The sequence below is a fragment of the Marmota marmota genome, unplaced genomic scaffold, assembly GCF_001458135.2.
Source record: "Marmota marmota marmota unplaced genomic scaffold, marMar, whole genome shotgun sequence".
Classification (NCBI taxonomy): Eukaryota; Metazoa; Chordata; class Mammalia; order Rodentia; family Sciuridae; genus Marmota; species Marmota marmota.
In genome coordinates this window covers 3,750,768-3,768,697 of record NW_026000261.1, presented here as the reverse complement: position 1 = coordinate 3,768,697, position 17,930 = coordinate 3,750,768, and the positions used below count along the sequence as shown (strand labels likewise).

At 35.7% G+C, this 17,930-nt stretch overlaps 2 protein-coding genes and 1 pseudogene across 2 annotated transcripts in view; all 3 read left to right on the top strand.

Annotated features, from left to right (window-relative positions):
* Positions 1-3,073: 3,073 nt before the first annotated feature.
* On the top strand, positions 3,074-3,614 carry LOC107152481 (annotated as a pseudogene).
* A 1,419-nt stretch (positions 3,615-5,033) lies between these two features.
* On the top strand, positions 5,034-5,521 carry LOC107152480 (40S ribosomal protein S25-like). The gene has a single exon (XM_048796857.1). It carries the CDS (start codon positions 5,090-5,092, stop codon positions 5,465-5,467), a length of 378 nt encoding a protein of 125 aa, XP_048652814.1. The 5' UTR covers positions 5,034-5,089; the 3' UTR covers positions 5,468-5,521.
* A 6,445-nt stretch (positions 5,522-11,966) lies between these two features.
* Positions 11,967-17,930, top strand: part of Sertm2 (serine rich and transmembrane domain containing 2) — a 12,518-nt gene continuing 6,554 nt past the window's right edge. Inside the window, exons 1-2 of the mRNA XM_048796862.1 lie at positions 11,967-12,186; positions 12,420-12,516. The gene's annotated coding sequence lies outside the window, so the exon portion shown is untranslated. The remainder of the gene's footprint in view (positions 12,187-12,419; positions 12,517-17,930) is intronic.

Genomic DNA, 17,930 nt, shown 5'->3' with positions numbered 1-17,930 from the left:
AAATAGTTGAGATTTAGGAAGTTTTCAATGTCTCAGGACATGTCTCCCTTAAATTTCAAAGGTCCTCAATATACAAAAAGAAGATTAGAAGCTAACTATGGGGCTGGGGATACAGCCCCATAGTTAGCTTCTAATCTTTCTAACTAGAGTAGAGTGCTTGCCTTGCATGTTCAAGGCCATGGGTTCAATCCCCAGCACCAAAACAAGAAGAAGGAGAAGGAGAAGGAGAAGAAAACTATACCCAAAAGGTAATGATAGTTCTTAGTGATTAATAGGGGTACAGGCTATTTTTGTTTTTATATTAATACTTTTCTATGCTTTCCAAATTTATCTAGAAATTAAACCAGAAGAAAGTGGGGGAAAAGCATTTAGAATTAGCACCTATACTACTATACTGGAAGGATCATGAGGAAAATAATTATCCCAATACAATGTTGGTGGAAATGTAAATTAATGCCCCAGTTTAGGAAGTAACTAGCTATATCAATGATAAAATTTTAAACTTGAATATTTTTAACCCCACGATTCTACTCTTCTGTGCAAACCTGTATATGTATAAAGGCAATCATTGCACTGTTGTTATAATAACAATTTTGAACAACCTGGTGTTCATCAATAAGTTATTGGTTAAATAAATTAAGTTACATACATACTAAGGAATAAATGAAAGGCATTTATAAAACAAGATAAATATGTATATAATGACAGAGGATGTTGTTCATAATATATGGTTGAAAATAAATTACAGAATGATGTTTGTAATACTGTTCCTTATATATGCACACACACACACACACACACACACACACTCACACACTTGCATGGGCAAAGAAAAAGTCCAGCAATATAGAAATTAAACTCTTTTTTTTTTTTTTGTACCAGGGATTAAATCCGGGGGCACTGAGCTACATCCCCAGCTCTAGAAATTCAACTTTTAATAGTGGCTGTTTTATAGGGAGAGAGAGAAGGGTGGACAGGAATTACACTTTATAAATTACCATATTATTTAGATTTTATTTTGAAATCATAAATGTACATTATTTTATGAAAATATTTTGAACCCAAAGTATCTGAAAGGAGATTGAATAAATTATGGTATATCTGCACAGTAGGATACTTAGACAGTAAAAATGACTAAATCATAGCTATACACATCAACATGGGTGAATCTCACAATCATAACACTGAGCAAAAAAGAAAGTTTCAGAAAAATACTCACATTGTGGATTCTTATAGATAAAGATCCAGAATATGTATAAAAACTGAAACAACATTTTTTGGAGATACATACATGAAGAAAAATAAGGGGATAACAAACACAAAATTTAAAGTTGTCGTTACTTCTGGAGAGGAGAAAGGGTCACTGAAGTACTTCCAAAATTTTGTTTATATCTAATTCTAGACTAGGTAGTGAGTAAAAAGTGTTCATTTTATTATTATTCCTTAAACAATATGGACATGTTCTTATGCTCTCACATATGTGATTTATTTCATACAAACAAATTTCATTATGGGTTTTATCATTAAAATTTAAACAAAAGGAAAAAAGAATTGATGTTCCCCTAAAATATCATTACACACACATACGCACGTTTATACACATACACAAATAAAACTAATTCACATTAAAGTGTTAGAAATTGATTGGAGATGTCATTTAACTGCACCTCTAGAGAGATGCAAAAGCCTTTCACCAAGGAATGAATGAATGGATGCCGTTTTAGATTTTAAGCAATAAAAAGCAAAGAAGAATATTTGGGGGTGGGTTGGGAAAAAGGGGCATACTTGGTGTTTACCCACAACACATGGGGAGCAAACGCCTTCTTCCAAAGGGTTTGGGACATCAAAGACTATACAATAAAACTTATCTTCTAGATTTACTACCAGGAAATCACCCTGAAGTCTCATCTACTGACTCCACCCGTGTCTATACAAGATTTCCAGGATGACAAATCAAATTAAGCCCAAACACTTAGACTGGTAGCTCTATGATGACAGTTTTGTCATGTACATTCTTCTTTGAAATATTATGCTGTGAGTTCTTCTTCATTAAGTTTACCTAAACCAACACCAATCACCCCATCACTCCTTTTACCACCAAAGAAGAGAAAATAGAAAACAAGTTTTAATTTGCTCAGACATCCTGATTTTATTGGAATGATTTTGAAAAACCTTTGTTCCTTAATTGATACTTTCCCCCTAGTAATTAAAGTATGGCAATAAATAAGGATGATGCCTTTTATATTATCTGACAACCAAGAGGTCAGGCACTCAGTCTCATGTTCATCAGCTTGAGATGGGAAGCAGCCTCACGATGGGGAAACCCATTTGTCTTTATTAAGACTTGGCACCAAGGGAGCACAGAATGGAGAAGAGCTCATTTAGTAAATGGCAGTTCCCATTCTGCAAAGTGACAGAAAATTTACTGCACTGTCAGCAACAACAAAAAAATAATCCACTCAGAGAAAGTTGTTATGTTAGGAAGATTTTTTCAGTGGTATTTTTTCAGTGGTATTAGAGAATATAAAAATTTCTACCTTATAATACATGACTAAGAAGAAAACAATCTTCTCCAAACCATTGTTCATGTTGACTCTTTCTCCTTTAGGCACCTGCCTCTCTTGACCTCTTCCCATCTTTTCTATCACTTAAGGTGATAAGCAAGCCCCACCTCTATCTGGTGTCTTCCCTAATTTCAATCCAAACTTCACTTTCTTACTTCTTTATTTTTTAGTGGGCATAATTTTAACTCTCTAATTATTTTCAGTTTTACCCCACTGCATTTTAAGTTTTTGTTTTATTTTATTTGTTTGTTTGGTTGGTTTTTTTGGACAGGGTCTGGGTCTTGAACACTCTCAGAGTTCCCGAACTACACCTGGCAGGGTTCTTGACACATAATAAGTGTTCAACGAGTACTTATTACTTAAATGTTTTCTGATCTAAATCCCATTGTTCATGACCATCTTCAATGGACAAAATTTTTAAAAAAGAATAAAAAAGGTCATTTTTTAAAAAAGTAATTAAAAACTAATCAGAGTAAGCTCGGTGCAGTGATACACACATTTTTTTTAAAATGAAGACCATTTTTTGCAGTCACAGTGTCAATATTTCCAATAACCTTGACATCACTCAAAATAGATGCAGTTATTGTGAAGGGCCATAGAGGAACCCTACTGAGGGACTTCAATCACATCAACATAGAACTCAGTCTACTTGGAAAGAGAAGAGGCTCCACATTGACAAATGTGGGGAAATAGAAAGGAAATGGCTACCACTTGCAATATATAACATAATCAAGGGTGTTACACTGGGCTCTATTACAGGATAAGGTCTATGTATGCTCACTGCCCCTTCAGTGCATTATTCAGGAGAGTGGGGCTCCTGTTTAAATCTGAAATTTCCTGGGTGAATACACCTTCAGGGTTCAGATGAGGCCAGGTATTGCTTATTCAGTTTCTCAAACCCAGAAAAATGAGTTGATCCTTGAAAGAAATAACATGGAACTTGTTTCAAATTCAGCTGCTTTGAATCAGCAAGCCACAACATGTAAAAACAAGGACATCACAAAATTTTGAGATGTGATCTATATCTCTGAAAAAAGAACAGTTCAGTAGATTGATGAATAAGATCTAAGAGTTTTCCACCTAAGTAATAAGAGCCTAGAGTATAAGAACAATTTCTGATATGTTAATTGTGCAATGTATGCTCTTTATTGATTGGGGAAAGAGGTGTTGATTGAAGAAAATAACTTTTCTTCAGAGCTTTGACAGTATTGCTCCAGTGTTGTCTTACCTATGACATTGCTGATGAGAAATCAGATATAAATATCATTCTGATTTCTTTGTACGTAACCTATTTTTCTCTGTGGAAGCCTTTAGAATATCTCTATACTCTGTGTTCTAAAATTTCATGAGGATATACTCCAGAAATTTCTCTTGTATTGTTTCTTTGCTATTTATTTCTTGTGTTCTCTCTTTCTTGAATTTCTATTAGTCAAATATTGGTTCTCCAAGACTCACCCTCTCTGTATCATATTTTTTCTAGTACATCTTCCTCCCTTTGGTCTTTTTGTGCTACTTTCTTTGCTCTTTCCTCAACTCTATCTCATCTCTTCCATTGAATTTTATGTCAGTAATTATTTATTTTATTTTATTTGCATTATGTCTTTTTTCTTCATATTATTTCCAAATATCCTATTCTTGTTATATGAATGTGATTTTTAATATATCTGAATTTACTATTATAGTGTTTTGTTTTTCATCTTTATTTTTCTCAAGGATTTTTTTTTTTTTTTGGATACTGGAAATTTAAACCCAGGGGTGCTTACCACTGAGCCACATCCCCAGCCATTTTTATTTTTTATTTTGAGACAGGGTCTCACCAAGTTGCTTAAGACCTCGCTAATTTACCAAGGCAGGCCTCAAACTTGTGATCCTCCTGCCTCAGCCTCCTGGGATTACAGGCATGTGTCATTGTTCCTGACCTCTCAAGGGTCTATTTATTATTCTTTCATGTTGAAATCAGTTTTCCTCAAATGTCCTTTTTAAAATATTCTTTAGCTGTAGATGGACACAATAGCTTTATTTTTATGTATTTACTTTTATGTGGTGCTGAGGATCAAACCCAGGTCCTCATACATGCAAGGCAAGTGCTCTACCACTGAGCTACAACCCCAGCCCTCAAATATATTTTGATCATTGATATTTTGTTAAAATTGAATAATGTAGCAATTAAAAAGTGATCAGAAGTTTTATACACATAAATAAGGAGTTGGCCATTTTGATGGAGGTGGCCTAAATGCAAAAGGGTAAAGGATTTTTCTCTTGGACCTGTCAATTTGCAATTATTTGGAGCTCATGAAGGATTGGCTAGTCTGGCTACAGAGCATTCTGTTAATCAGTCTGAGGAGGACAATGGGATAAGGGGATTACACTGTGTAAAAAATAACTTCATTCAACCCCCTTTCTGCCTTATATCTCACTTATTTCCTTTGTCAAATCATTTAGGTATAGAAAACTGATGTATCGTTCATTTTTGTCCGACATCTTGACGAGGCTCCAGTGGCTGTTGCTTCTCTCCAAGCTTCGTGATGCCGCCCAAGGACGACAAGAAGAAGAAAGATGCAGGAAAGTTGGCCAAGAAAGACAAGGACCCAGTGAACAAATATGGGGGCAAAGCCAAAAAGAAGAAGTGGTCCAAAGGCAAAGTTCGGGACAAGCTCAACAATCTAGTCTTGTTTGACAAAGCTACTTACGAAAAACTCTGTAAGGAAGTTCCCAACTATAAGCTTATTACCCCAGCTGTGGTCTCTGAGACACTGAAGATTCAAAGTTCCCTGGCCAGGGCAGCCCTTCAGGAGCTCCTCAGTAAAGGACTTATCAAACTGGTTTCAAAGCACAGAGCTCAAGTAATTTATACAAGAAATACCAAGGGTGGAGATGCCCCAGCTGCTGGTGAAGATGCATGAACAGGTCCAATCAACTGTACATTTGAAAAAATAAAACTTTATTAAAACAAAAAATGATGTTATTAGTCAGCTTGGTATAACTATAATGAAGCATCTGAGGCAAATAACTTATAAAGAAAAGGAGGTTTATTCAACTCACAGTTTCAAAAAATTGAAATCTAAATGATGTGTAGCACAAGCTCAGTGAGGGTTGCCCTTGCCTGTATCATCTCATGACACAAATGGCAACAGTGGCTGCATATTTTGAAGCAAGTAAGTAATTACATCTTCAGCCAGAGGTAGAATCAGAGAGGACAGTCTTGATCTCACAGTTCTTTCTGGGGGAATTCCCCCAATGACCTAAGGACCTTCCACCTAGGCCCTATTACACTAAAGGTTCCACTAGGGTCCACTAGCATCACATTGCAGACCAAGCCTTCAATCCTGGGCTTTTGGGGGACATTTATCCAAATTATAGCAGCTGACTTTCTCTTGCTATATCATTCCTCTTCAAAAATTTAAACTGTAGCTTCTCCCATATTGTTTCATCAATTACCATTCCTCCATCTGCTTCTTAGATTTCACCCAACTTTTATGCACTAATAGCCCCTTTTTCATTTTCTTCATTATTTTAAAGTTATAACTTGTGTTCTTCTGCAATCTTGAGATATTGAAGCAATACATTCATGTAATCTGTGTTAACTTACTGAAATATATAAATTTATTTGCATACAGCTTGAGTTCTTATGTTGCTATTCCTTCCACTTCTTGGAGTAGAGCAATAAAACGCATCAGATTCATTGCTGCAATAGGATCAAACTATACAGAAGTAAAAGATTATTTTACAGAATGAGAGACTGAAACATTAGAATAGTATACTTTTATATACTTCCATCTTTTTAAAAATATTTTTTAGTTGTTGATGGACCTTTTATTTATTTATTCATATGCCATGCTAAGAATTGAACCCAGTGCCTCACACATGCTAGGCGAGTGCTCTACCACCGAGCTACAATCCCAGCCTATATACTTCCTTCTTAAGCATAATTTCTACACATAGACCAAGAATATCTGATATATTCTTTAGTACAATCAGGTCATTAGATACCATTAGACACTACTACTAGAGATTATTTAAAAGTACATACTCGGTGTTTGTACAAATATGTCAAAATACACTCTACAGTCATGTATTTCTAAAGAGAACAAATGAATTTTTTTAAAAAAAGAGAAAAGTTAAAAAAAGAACATGTTGTGTTTTAATACAATAAATGATGAAGAAGACACAAGGAAAATAAAAGTTCATATTCTCAGGCCTCAGTCATACAGAAGGTCTAGGATCAGACCAAGATTCTACATTTTTTAATTTTTATTTTATTAGTTATAGTTGAACACAATACCATTATTTTATTTATTTATTTTTATGTGGTGCTGAGGATCCAACCCAGCGCCTCACACATGTTAGGCGAGCACTCTACCGCTGAGGCACAACCCCAGCCCCTTTCCATTTTTGAAAGAGTTTCCTTAGTGAAAAGCACAGACCTGGTTAATAACCAGTGGAAGGCCATTCCCTCTTCCTCATTTCAACCTCTTTTCTTGCTGACTCCATGAGTACACGGCAGACATTAAAGTGAATGTTTTTATAGAGTAGTTGTTACATGGCTAATTTAATGCTACCTCAATGAAAACCCAATAAGCAATCAATTATAAAATTGACAGATTTAATCTTTGCTGAGTAAACTCACTTGCCTAAGTTTATCAATGTGATTGATAAGATGAAGGCAGTATTTGGACCAATTATCATATGTAGTCCAAGCCAGAGGTTGCCATACCTTCTAAGTATCTAAATCAATAACAATGTAAGAAATTACAATATAGTGGTGCTAGACCTTGGCTATCCAAAAAACAAAGGAAAAAAAAAGGTGTACAAAGAAGAAATAAACAAAATCCTTGAATTCAAGCAATTTGTGTTAAGTTTTATTGGGGGGAAAGGGCTATTTTTAAAAGGAAGAACTAGAAATCTAATTAATCCAACCCAAAATTATGGATTCACAGTCTTACTTTTAAATTCCACAAGTCCTTTTAGAAATTTCACCCCCCCCCCAAGGAAATCAAAAGTGAAACAAACAGTTGCTGATTTGCTAATACTAGCAATGAATCTTAGACATAGCTTTAATGCTAGGACAAGAATATGTTCTAGTGGTTTGGGAGTCTCATACACCTGGATTAAGAGTCTATGTTCCATAGTTTTCTAGCTGTATGACCTTGAACAAACTACTTTACCTCTCTAAGGTTTGGTTTCTTCTTTCTGTAGTTTCCAAAGTGAACCAAGTTATCTCAAGCTGTGGTGTCTCTGTTTAGGCCACTCCCTCTGCCTTGAATACCACCCACTTCCTTTAATGCTTAACTCCTACTTATCCCTCAGGTCTGAAATGCACATAGCATCTTCCTAGAAGCCTTGTTTTCCTAGTCAGATAATGCTCTTTTATGTATCCACCCCAAAGGTCCTAAACATATCTTTAATTTTAGTAAATATATGGTAACCGGTGGTTTTTAAAATTGTGTTTCTTCCATAATTTACGAATCAGCAAACTAGGGCCCACTGGCAAAATCCGACCTTATGGCCTCTGTTTATACCACTCTCAAGATAAAAAAAAATACTTTTTTTTTTTACATTTTAAAGGGTTAGTTTTAAAAAGAAGAATATATAGTTCATATGTGTCCCACATATCTCAAAATATTTACTATCTGGTCCTTTTTTCTTTTTTAGTTGTAGGTGGACACAATACTTTTATCCTATTTATTTTTATTTTTATGTGGTGTTAAGGATCAAACCCAGAGCCCCAAATGTGCAAGGCAAGTGCTCTACCACTGAACCATAACCCCAGCTCCACTATCTGGCCCTTTACGGAAAAATGTTTGATGAACCCTGCCATAGACCATAAGCAAATTGAGAGTGAAAATGCCTTTCATTTCACTGTATGTTATTAACCAGGTCTGTGCTTCTCACTAGCACAATGGCTGGCACATAATATACACTCTGATGCTTGTTTAATGAAAGAATGAATTAGTAAGTACAATCAGTATTTTTTTAAAGTATAATTTATTATTGTCTACCAATGTCCAAATAAAATGTTCTCCACTTGGGTAGGCTTTCCCTGACCCTTGATAAAAACTTGTTCACGTCACAGAAATTTCTATTCATGTCTTTCTGAATAAACCATTCTAAAGTCACTCTAAGTGATAAGAAAAATATTGATTCAGTAATCAGTAGGTATTTAGTTGAAGAAATCAATCAAACTTTTTAGTCTTCACTCAAAAATAAGTCCCCTCTCCTTCCTTATGCTAAGGCCTATGGATTGTGGAGAAGGAGTGATAGGTTTTCATTTTTATGTCACACTTGCCAGCTCCTATGTGTATTTTCAAGAGTATAGAAGCAGAAACAGGGAAAAGGAGGTTAAGGGAATAGGTAATTTTTTTTCCTTAGTGGAATGGCCTCCTACTCTCTGAGTCTTACTGAGAATCCATCCCTCTTCTGGGATCTGAATGACCTAGATTAACACATTTCTATTTAAGTTGGTAATTCCTTCTTCTGGCCCCTAGGAATTCAGTGGTTATCTGTATCTTCCTGTTACTGGGATCCTTCCACCCCTCTCAGTGGCTTTATTAGATAAGGTCCAGAATGAGCCTACCCTAGCTGTCTTTCTTAAGTGGCCCCCATTTGATTCCCAGAACTATTTTGCCCAGACAAACAGTGGGAATGCAGAGGAATCCCAACACAATCAACCTTGTCCTCCTGCCAAGGGTCACATTTGCTTTCTCAGAATAGAGTAAAACTCCAATCCTCCACCTCTCTACTGCAGGGAAAAAATGTCAAGGTCTTGTGAAATACATTCTCACTAGGCTTGAAGTGAAGGAGGTACTGTCCCCCAAACCCATCACTCCTTTGGAAGGTAGAGTGGAGTCTTAGCCTGAAACCAGCTCTCTGCAAAGAAAGGTTTTTACAAATTTCTCTTCTGACACCCCTCCATGATATTTGTTTTATTTCTTGGAAACTGTTCTGGATCATTTCCCTTGTAAATTTGGTATATGATAACCTAGTTTTGGAATTTCTTATCTATTATAGGGCATCCATTATGTTTTCCTGGAAACTTGAATTTAAATATTATTAACATAACTCTTATCTTTTTTCTAATTAGGTAAGAAAACTACCCCTGATGAAACCTCCAGTTAGATTCATGTTAAGCTCATCCTCTTTTGGCATGTACAAATTTGAGACAATATTTACTAAGCATCCATAATATGTGCTTTAGACATATTTTCTCATATAAACTTCCCTTTATAATTTCCTATTTTATGAATGAACAAACTGAGTCACAAAGAAATTAACTGATTTTCTAAAGATAATTCAGAAAATATGGATTAAATCTGAGGCTATATAACTTCAAAGTCCCTGATCTTTCTGCTACTCCATGATCTTGGAAATTTTCCACCAAAATACTCCAAATGGCAGAGGAGAGTGAATATATATCCTTGGGAAAGTCTGAGTAGCCCCAAAAGACCCCACCACAAGTGCAAAATTTCTCTGAACTTTCATGCTTAATCATAAAAATGCATGCAAATTTACATTCAATTCATCTATGTTTATTGTCATATAAAGTATGTTTAAAATTATATCTTAAATGATCCATATTCTCCCTATCCCAATATTCAAGTAAAATCATTCCTCAAGGAAAATATAGTGGGTTTATACTTTACATTCATGAATCTTGACAATACTCCTCCAACTTGAGAAACAGATAACAGATGGTACTAATAAGGCATTACAGATTTCAAGGAGCACCTCAACCCATGTAACCACTGGCATGAGGGAAATACAAGAGACAAAACTGCAAGAGTTATTAAGAATGTAGAAACAAAGGGAAAATCACTGCATTAATCCTTTAAAAAATTTTTAGTTGTAGATGGGCACAATACCTTTATTTTTTTAATTAATATATTTTAAATTAATATATGTGGTGCTGAGGATCAAATCCAGTGTCTCACAAGTGCCAGGCAAGTGCTCTACCAATGAGCTACAACCCCAGCCCACTGCTTAATTCGTAAAGATTGGCAAGACACTCACTAATACCATTCCTACTATAGTTACTGTATTAAAAATTGTTGAGGACCAGGTATCGTTGGATGAATGATACTCTAATGATTGAATGATACTGGAGAAGTGACATGGGGACATTCAGCTGTTTGTAACTTGGAGGCCATGGAGCACAGAAATTGAGGGAGAGGCAGTCTTTAGCTGTCATTTGGCTCTCAAAGAAGTCTAAGATGCATAGAGGTTAAAAATCACTGATGTATGGGGGCTTGGATTGTAGCTCTGTGGTAGAGCCTTTACCTGGCATGTGTGAGGCACTGGGATCGATTCTCAGCACTGCATGTAAATAAATTAATAAAGTAAAGGTCCACTGACAATTTTGCACTGCTATAAGGCTGGGATTGTGGCTCAGCAGTAGAGCGCTTGCCTAGCATGGCCAGGACCCGGGTTTGATCATCAGCACCACATAAAAATAAAGGCATTGTGTTGTGCCCATCTACATCTAAAAAATAAAATATTAAAAAAAGAGTTTAAAATAAATAAATAAGTAAATAAAAAGCACTGCTATAGAGAACAGAACCCAGACCTTGGGATCATTGTGCCTTGTTTTCAAATCCTGTCTCTAGGCTTAGTAAACTTCATGACAGGCTTTCTCTCTAAACCTCGGTTCCCCATTTATAAAATGAGGGTCATAATACCCAAGACACAACATTAATGTGAGCATTAAATGGTGTTCTTTGTGCTAAATGCTTTATACTGAGTAGGCACTCAAGAAATGTTAATCTCCTTCTTACTATGTAAAAGATGGTAAGGGCATTTAAACTACAGATGGACACATCATTTCTAATTGAACATATAAGCTTTCTTCAAAACTTATATGTTCTTATATGATCTACCCTCAACCAGAAATCTGGGCTGAGGTTAAATTTCTACAAAACATTCAAATTAAGTGTATTAAGGGCTGGGGTTGTGGCTCAGTGGTAGAGCACTCACCTAGTGCATGCGAGGCCCTGGGTTCGATCCTTAGCATATCATAATAAATAAATAAAAACAAAGGTATTGTGTACAACTAAAAGAGATAAATATTTTTTTAAAAAAATTAAGTGTATTACCTTGGAGCTTAAAAAAAGTTTTCCAAAGCTAGAAACACAAACAAAGGCATACATTCTGTTTGGAAAGTTGAACTTATTTAAATATCATCACATGCTGGCAAGTTTGGCTTCAATTGTAAGCATATATTGCTGTAAGACCTAAAATGAAAAATCTTTTAGATTGAGCAAGAGATTTGAGCCTTTTCAATGACATATAAAGCAGTTTTTATGAAGAAAGAGTGCCTTAGCTGATCTTACAGATTCATGAAGAAGCCTTGAAGGGGTTAAAGTGGAAGGCTTACACAAACTTTGCTTTCTCGCTTCTGTCTTATCTCCTCCCTCTCTCTGGGGCTCTACACCGCTAAGGCAGAGAGGAGCTGGATCGCTACCTTTCCTGCATACTTTAAACTGTTGCCTGCAAAGGAGGAACTGGGGACTTAACTAATCCAGGCTGCTTCCATTCAAGTGTTCCAGTCGGCACATACACATCCAAACAGATTTCTCTTTGCTCTTTGGAGCTTACAAGAAACAGGCATCTAAAACTGCACTCTGAAGCTGTAAGTGGTAACTGGCATTTTAAGTAACTAATAGAAGGTGCTTTTCTGTTTTTTGTTTTTTGTTTTTTCCTGAAAAGGGCTGACTCTTGAGGAAGATGAAAGAGAAAGCATACTTTGCATGAACATAGTCCTGTTTCTTTGGCAAAACAAGGGTTGTTTTTTTTTGTTTTTTTTTTTTTATTTTNTTGTGGTGTGCTATCTTTTTGATATTTTTTTTTTATTCTATTTTCCAGATACTCCAGAGATGTTCCTGAACAAGTTGCCTGTTGGTGCAAGCTTCAGAAGGGATACCTAAATGGCCAGCCCCAATCGTACTGTGAGCCAGGAAAGGTAAGAGAGATTTGAAAATACAATAATGCTATTCATAGTGAAGTGAGCGACATTATTTTATTGATCGGCAGGTGTGACAAATAGGCACCATCTGTAGGAGAAGATACAGCAACTCCCACTTGTGCAAGCTTATTACTTAATGGCTCCAGCCATTGAAGGAGCACTTGCTGCTGAAATTGCTTTTTCACAGGCTGATATGAAACTGGATACTCTAACAGTTCCAACCTCCCTTAGTTTTTTCTTCTTCTCTGGGCAGATACATACAAACAGAATGTGTTAACTCTTGAAAGCTGTTTCAACTGATAGTTTTGACTTTCTTTTCTGAATTGTTCCATGGATCATTTTTCTTAGCTGTTTGATGGGATTTCAGCTCTGGAATTATACAGGCAGGAGTCACACAGAAAGTGTAAAATGACCAGTGGGTTGTTTTCAGCACATTATCAATAAAAAATGAAAATAACTACTCGGAGCACCTCAAGGACCAAAACTGGGTTAAGGACACATTATTTCTACATCCCTTACACTGAGCTCAGTGTCTGCAACTTGGCAGACACTCAATAAAGATTTGTTGAATAAATGTCAGTCTGATTTTGGAAGCCATGCAGAACTTTGTTACTAATTGGAATAAGTTATGCTCCATGTACGTATAATATGTTAAAATACACTCTACTGTCATGCATATCTAAAAAGAACAAATAAAGATTTAAAAAAATGAAAGAAATGAGTTTCACCAGAGGAATCCCTCTTGGGCTTGATAGATGAAGAAAGAGCCACATACTCTCTTGTCATATAAATGAGCAAAATTCATGATCTGTAAGTGTATTTTATTTTGTTTCCGTGAGGTTATATATATTATGCTAACATCAAACATCACTGAGGACTTGGCATTTAAGTGTTCATACTAAAAATACAAGAAGCTTTTTGTTACCAGATGTTTTATTTACCAAGTTAATGATGAAACATGCAAACAGAAAATTAAGGGTGCATTTGAAACTGGAGTTTTGAGATGAGACTAAATTCCCCATGTCACCAATTTCTTTCTGGGTTTTTTGTCTCACAAATTTGAAGAATAAAATACATAGACTATAGCAGAAGGGAAGAGTAAATGGTGTAGGATTTATTTACATGAGAAGAGATAGAACTCCTGCCACGTGGGAGGGGGCCAGGTAGCAGAAAATCCCCTGTTGGTGTGCCAACTTAGGTGTTTACATATGATTCTGGGTAGAGCATGAACCAAAATCTATGTTAAACAGGCATTGAAAAAGTATCAGCTGTATCCTTTAGCCTGAGTTTTAATCCTTCCTATAACTCCCACTGGGTTTACCTCCACCTATCACCCCCTCATCTCCCCCCAACCTTCTGGGACAAAGGAGCTGGCCAGAGGAGTTCCCATGGGTGAGCCTCAAGGTCTTTTACATTTGAAATAGGCCTTGATGGTGCCATTAATATTTCTAAGGGTTAACCTCTTGGTGTGGTTTCTTCATTGGAACAAGACCTCAATTGGGGCCCATCACTTCTGATTGCTGACCTTTCACTATTCTTATTCACATTTACATCATTCAAGGGTATTTTGATTTACATTCTAAGTAAAGTAAACCAGATATTCAGGTTAATGTTGAACACTAGACATTTCTCTCCACTTTCTTTTCTTCCTCCCTTCTTCCCCAATTCTTTTTTGGTTCCCTTACTTTTCTCCCCCATAATCACTCATTTCTTCCCACATCCTTCATTCTCTTTTCTCACCTTTCACATTTCTTTCTTTCCCTCCTCTCCCTTTTCTTCCTTCCTTTTCTCCTATCCTTTCTTTTCCTAATTCCCCATTCCTCACTCTCCTTATCCCTCAACAGCTTTCAATCACTTTTACAAAGACTGGAAATTGAGTTTTTATTTATGAGCTTTTCAGAAAAGACTGCAGAATACTAAACTGATTCTATAAAGTTCTTCCCACAATAATTCCATTCCTCAGAATGAATATAATTTTTCTTCCTTTTTTTGTGCCATGGATTGAACCCAGGGATATTTAAACACTAAGCCACATCCAAAGCCCCTTATTTCTTATTTTGAGACAGAGTCTTGCTAAATTGCTGAGGCTGGCTTTGAACTTGTGGCCCTCCTGCCTCAACCACCCAAACTGCTTAGGATTACAATCATGCGCCAATGTGCCTAGCAAATTTTTGTTCCCTTTGAAATTATAGAGGTTTTTTTTCTAAATGGTGTAGAGGTTTTAATGGAGCAATCATAGTATCTGTGAAATTCATTAATTAATTAGCAAAGAAAGCCATGACAATCCTGTTTAGAAAGCTTTTGTAAGAAGTTCTAATAGATCCAGAACCAGAATAAAAAAAAAAAAGAGAATTCTCCAATACCTGACTTTTCATCCATTCATTTCAAAGTCCTTAAATACATTAAGGACTTTGTCCTTAATGAGATTAGACTTGTCTGAATTGAACAGGGTGTTTGGTGTCCTGCAAACTACAAAGGTTTTAAGAAATTATGTGACTAGTGTTCTCAACCCTCAGAGGAAACATTTAAAGAAATTGACAACTGTAGGTGAGATTACTGTTGTCTAAACCTCTCCAAGATTCATTTAATTCTAATAAATATTTAATAAATATTCAGACCTAAGAAAAATTCAGGGTTGATTGTGTAAGAGACAAGAAATGTACTAGCAATCATTATAAAATCATCTATATAGACACACTTAGACTTTCTAAAACTTAAATATTAAATTTAACCCAACTCCTGTAATTTTCTTCAAAAAATGTGCAACTGAAATAGCAAATCAAAAGCAAAGTTTTTAATATTCCTTAATTCTTCATTACAATCTGGGATTTATTCTCCTTTACACAATAAGAGACTGGGGAGTAAAGGAGGAGAATAAAAGGGAAAGGGAAATCCAGGTTCTTCTCTAAGTTATACAGTCAGTCTTTCATACCCAAGAGTTCTGCAACTGCAGATTCAAACAACCATAGATTCAACCAACTGCAGATCAAAAATATTTGAAGAAAGGGGCTGGGGTTGTGGCTCAGTGGTGGAGTGCTTGCCTAGCATGCATGAAGCACTGGTTTTGATCCTCAGCACTATATAAAAAATAAATTAAATAAAAATTAAAAAGGTATTATATCCACCTACAACAACAACAACAAAAGTTTTAAAAAAATATTTGAAGAAAGTCTGGCATGATGGTAGATATTCGTAATCCTAGCAGCTAGGGAGGCTGAGGCAGGAGGAGTTTAAGACCAGCCTCAGCAACTAGCTGACATGTTTCTAAATAACAAAGGCTGGGGATGTAGCTCAGTGGCAGAGTGCTCACCTAGGATGTGTGAGTCCCTAGGTTCAAGTCCCACTATAACCAAAAAAGAAAAGAAGGAAAAAATTTGAAAACAAACTACATCTCTACTGATAATGTACAGATTTTTGTTTGGTAATGAGAAACAGTAAGTATAACAACATATTTAGATAGCACTTACATTGCATTAAATATTATAAGTAATCTAGAGATGACTTAAAACAAACAAGAAGATGTGCATAAATTATATGCAAATATTATGCCATTTTTATTAGGGATTTGAGAATCATTAAGAATTTGGTATCTAGAGGTCCTAGAACCATGCCCCACAGATAATAAGGTCTGATTCTATTAGAAACCAAATCAGAGATAAAAGAAGATTGTTCTTTTTCTAGTTATTGGTGGTAAGTGCATTTTTTCAATCATATTCATGTATTTATTCTGTTATTATTAAGTGGCTACTGTGAGCACAGCTATGTAGGGCATGGAATGTTAAAAGATATCCTCAAGCAGTTTATAAGTTAGTATTTAGGGGGAAATGCATCTGATGGATATCTACAATATTGGGGAAGAGTTATTTCTCTAAGAGAGATACAAGACATAGGAATTAAGACTGGGGTGGAAAATCAAGGTCAGCTTCATGAACTGAACCCTAAAGAATGGTACCATTGCCTTATGCAAATATATGTGAATATGGAAGGAACTTTTCAACCAAAAACCTAGAAGCAGGGAAGTATGTGGGCATATATCCAAAGGATTTAAGATTAGAATTCTATAATTACACAGCCACATCAATATTTATAGCAGCACAATTCACAATAGCTAAGCTATGGAGTCAACATATGTGCCTTTCAACAGAAGAATGGATAAAGAAACTGTGGTATATATACACAATGGAATTTTACTCAGCCATTAAGAAGAATAAATTTATGACATTTTCTAGTAAGTTTATGGATCTTGAGACTGTCACGCTAAGTAAAATAAGCCAATCCCCCCTCCAAAAAAAACAAGTTTTCACTGATATGTAAAAGCTAACCTATAATGGGGGTAGGGGGAGAACAGAACTTCAATAGATTAGACAAATGAGAATGAAGGGAAGGGAGGGCAGATAGGAAAAAGAAAGACAGTGGAATGAATCTGACCTAACTTTCCTATGTACATATAGGATTACACCAGACTGAATCTCACCATCATGTACAAGAATGGGGTCCTAATTACAATAGATATATTCCATGCTTGTATAATTATATCAAAATGGGTTCTACTTTCATGTATATAAAAAGAACCAATAAAAAAAGAACAACTACTATAGTTTGACTAGAAAGGAGAATAATGAAAGGAATTAAGATTAAGTTCAGCCTGGGCATTGACAGCCTTGAACGAAAAGCTAAGGAGAATAAAGTGGAATAAAGTCCAAAGGCAATAAGGAGACTCAAAGGGCTTCTAAAACTTTATTCCTTTTTCATCCTACTAGAATAGTCATAAATAGTATAGTAATAGCATGTAGAATAAAATAAACAAGTTGAATAATACTCACAGACATACTTTTTTGAAAAATAAACATAACTTTTAAAACAAATAAAACTATCATATTATTTAGGCATGGGGTTGTGTGAATATATAAATAAAAGGAAAGTAATGATTAATTAAATTCACTGTATTTGGCACTTCTGGAGAGAAAGGTAAGAGGTCAAGATGGGGGGAGCATATGCAGATATGTCAGTTGTAACATTCTCACTCTTAAATTTGGTAGATGTTTGTTTACAGGTGTTTGTCTATGGGTGTTCATTATATTAAGTAAACAAATAAAAGAGGACCTGAATTTACCAATGATGACAATGTGTGCTAAGTCAAGGAGTATGGCTTATCCAATTCTGTGTATTTGAGATCCAAGGGAAAATAAAAGGATACTATAATACTACAGGGGACTCTCCCAGCTGGCTTACATTGCCAGTGTTTCTTTCTCCTTCCACTTCTCTTCTGGGAGGCAGGTAAATGAGTAACTTATGAGATATAGAGGTGAAAAAAATCCATTGAGTGGGCTGGTGATATAGCTCAGTAGGTAGAATGCTTGCCTTGCATGTACAAGGCCCTGGGTTCAATCCCCAGCACACACACACACACA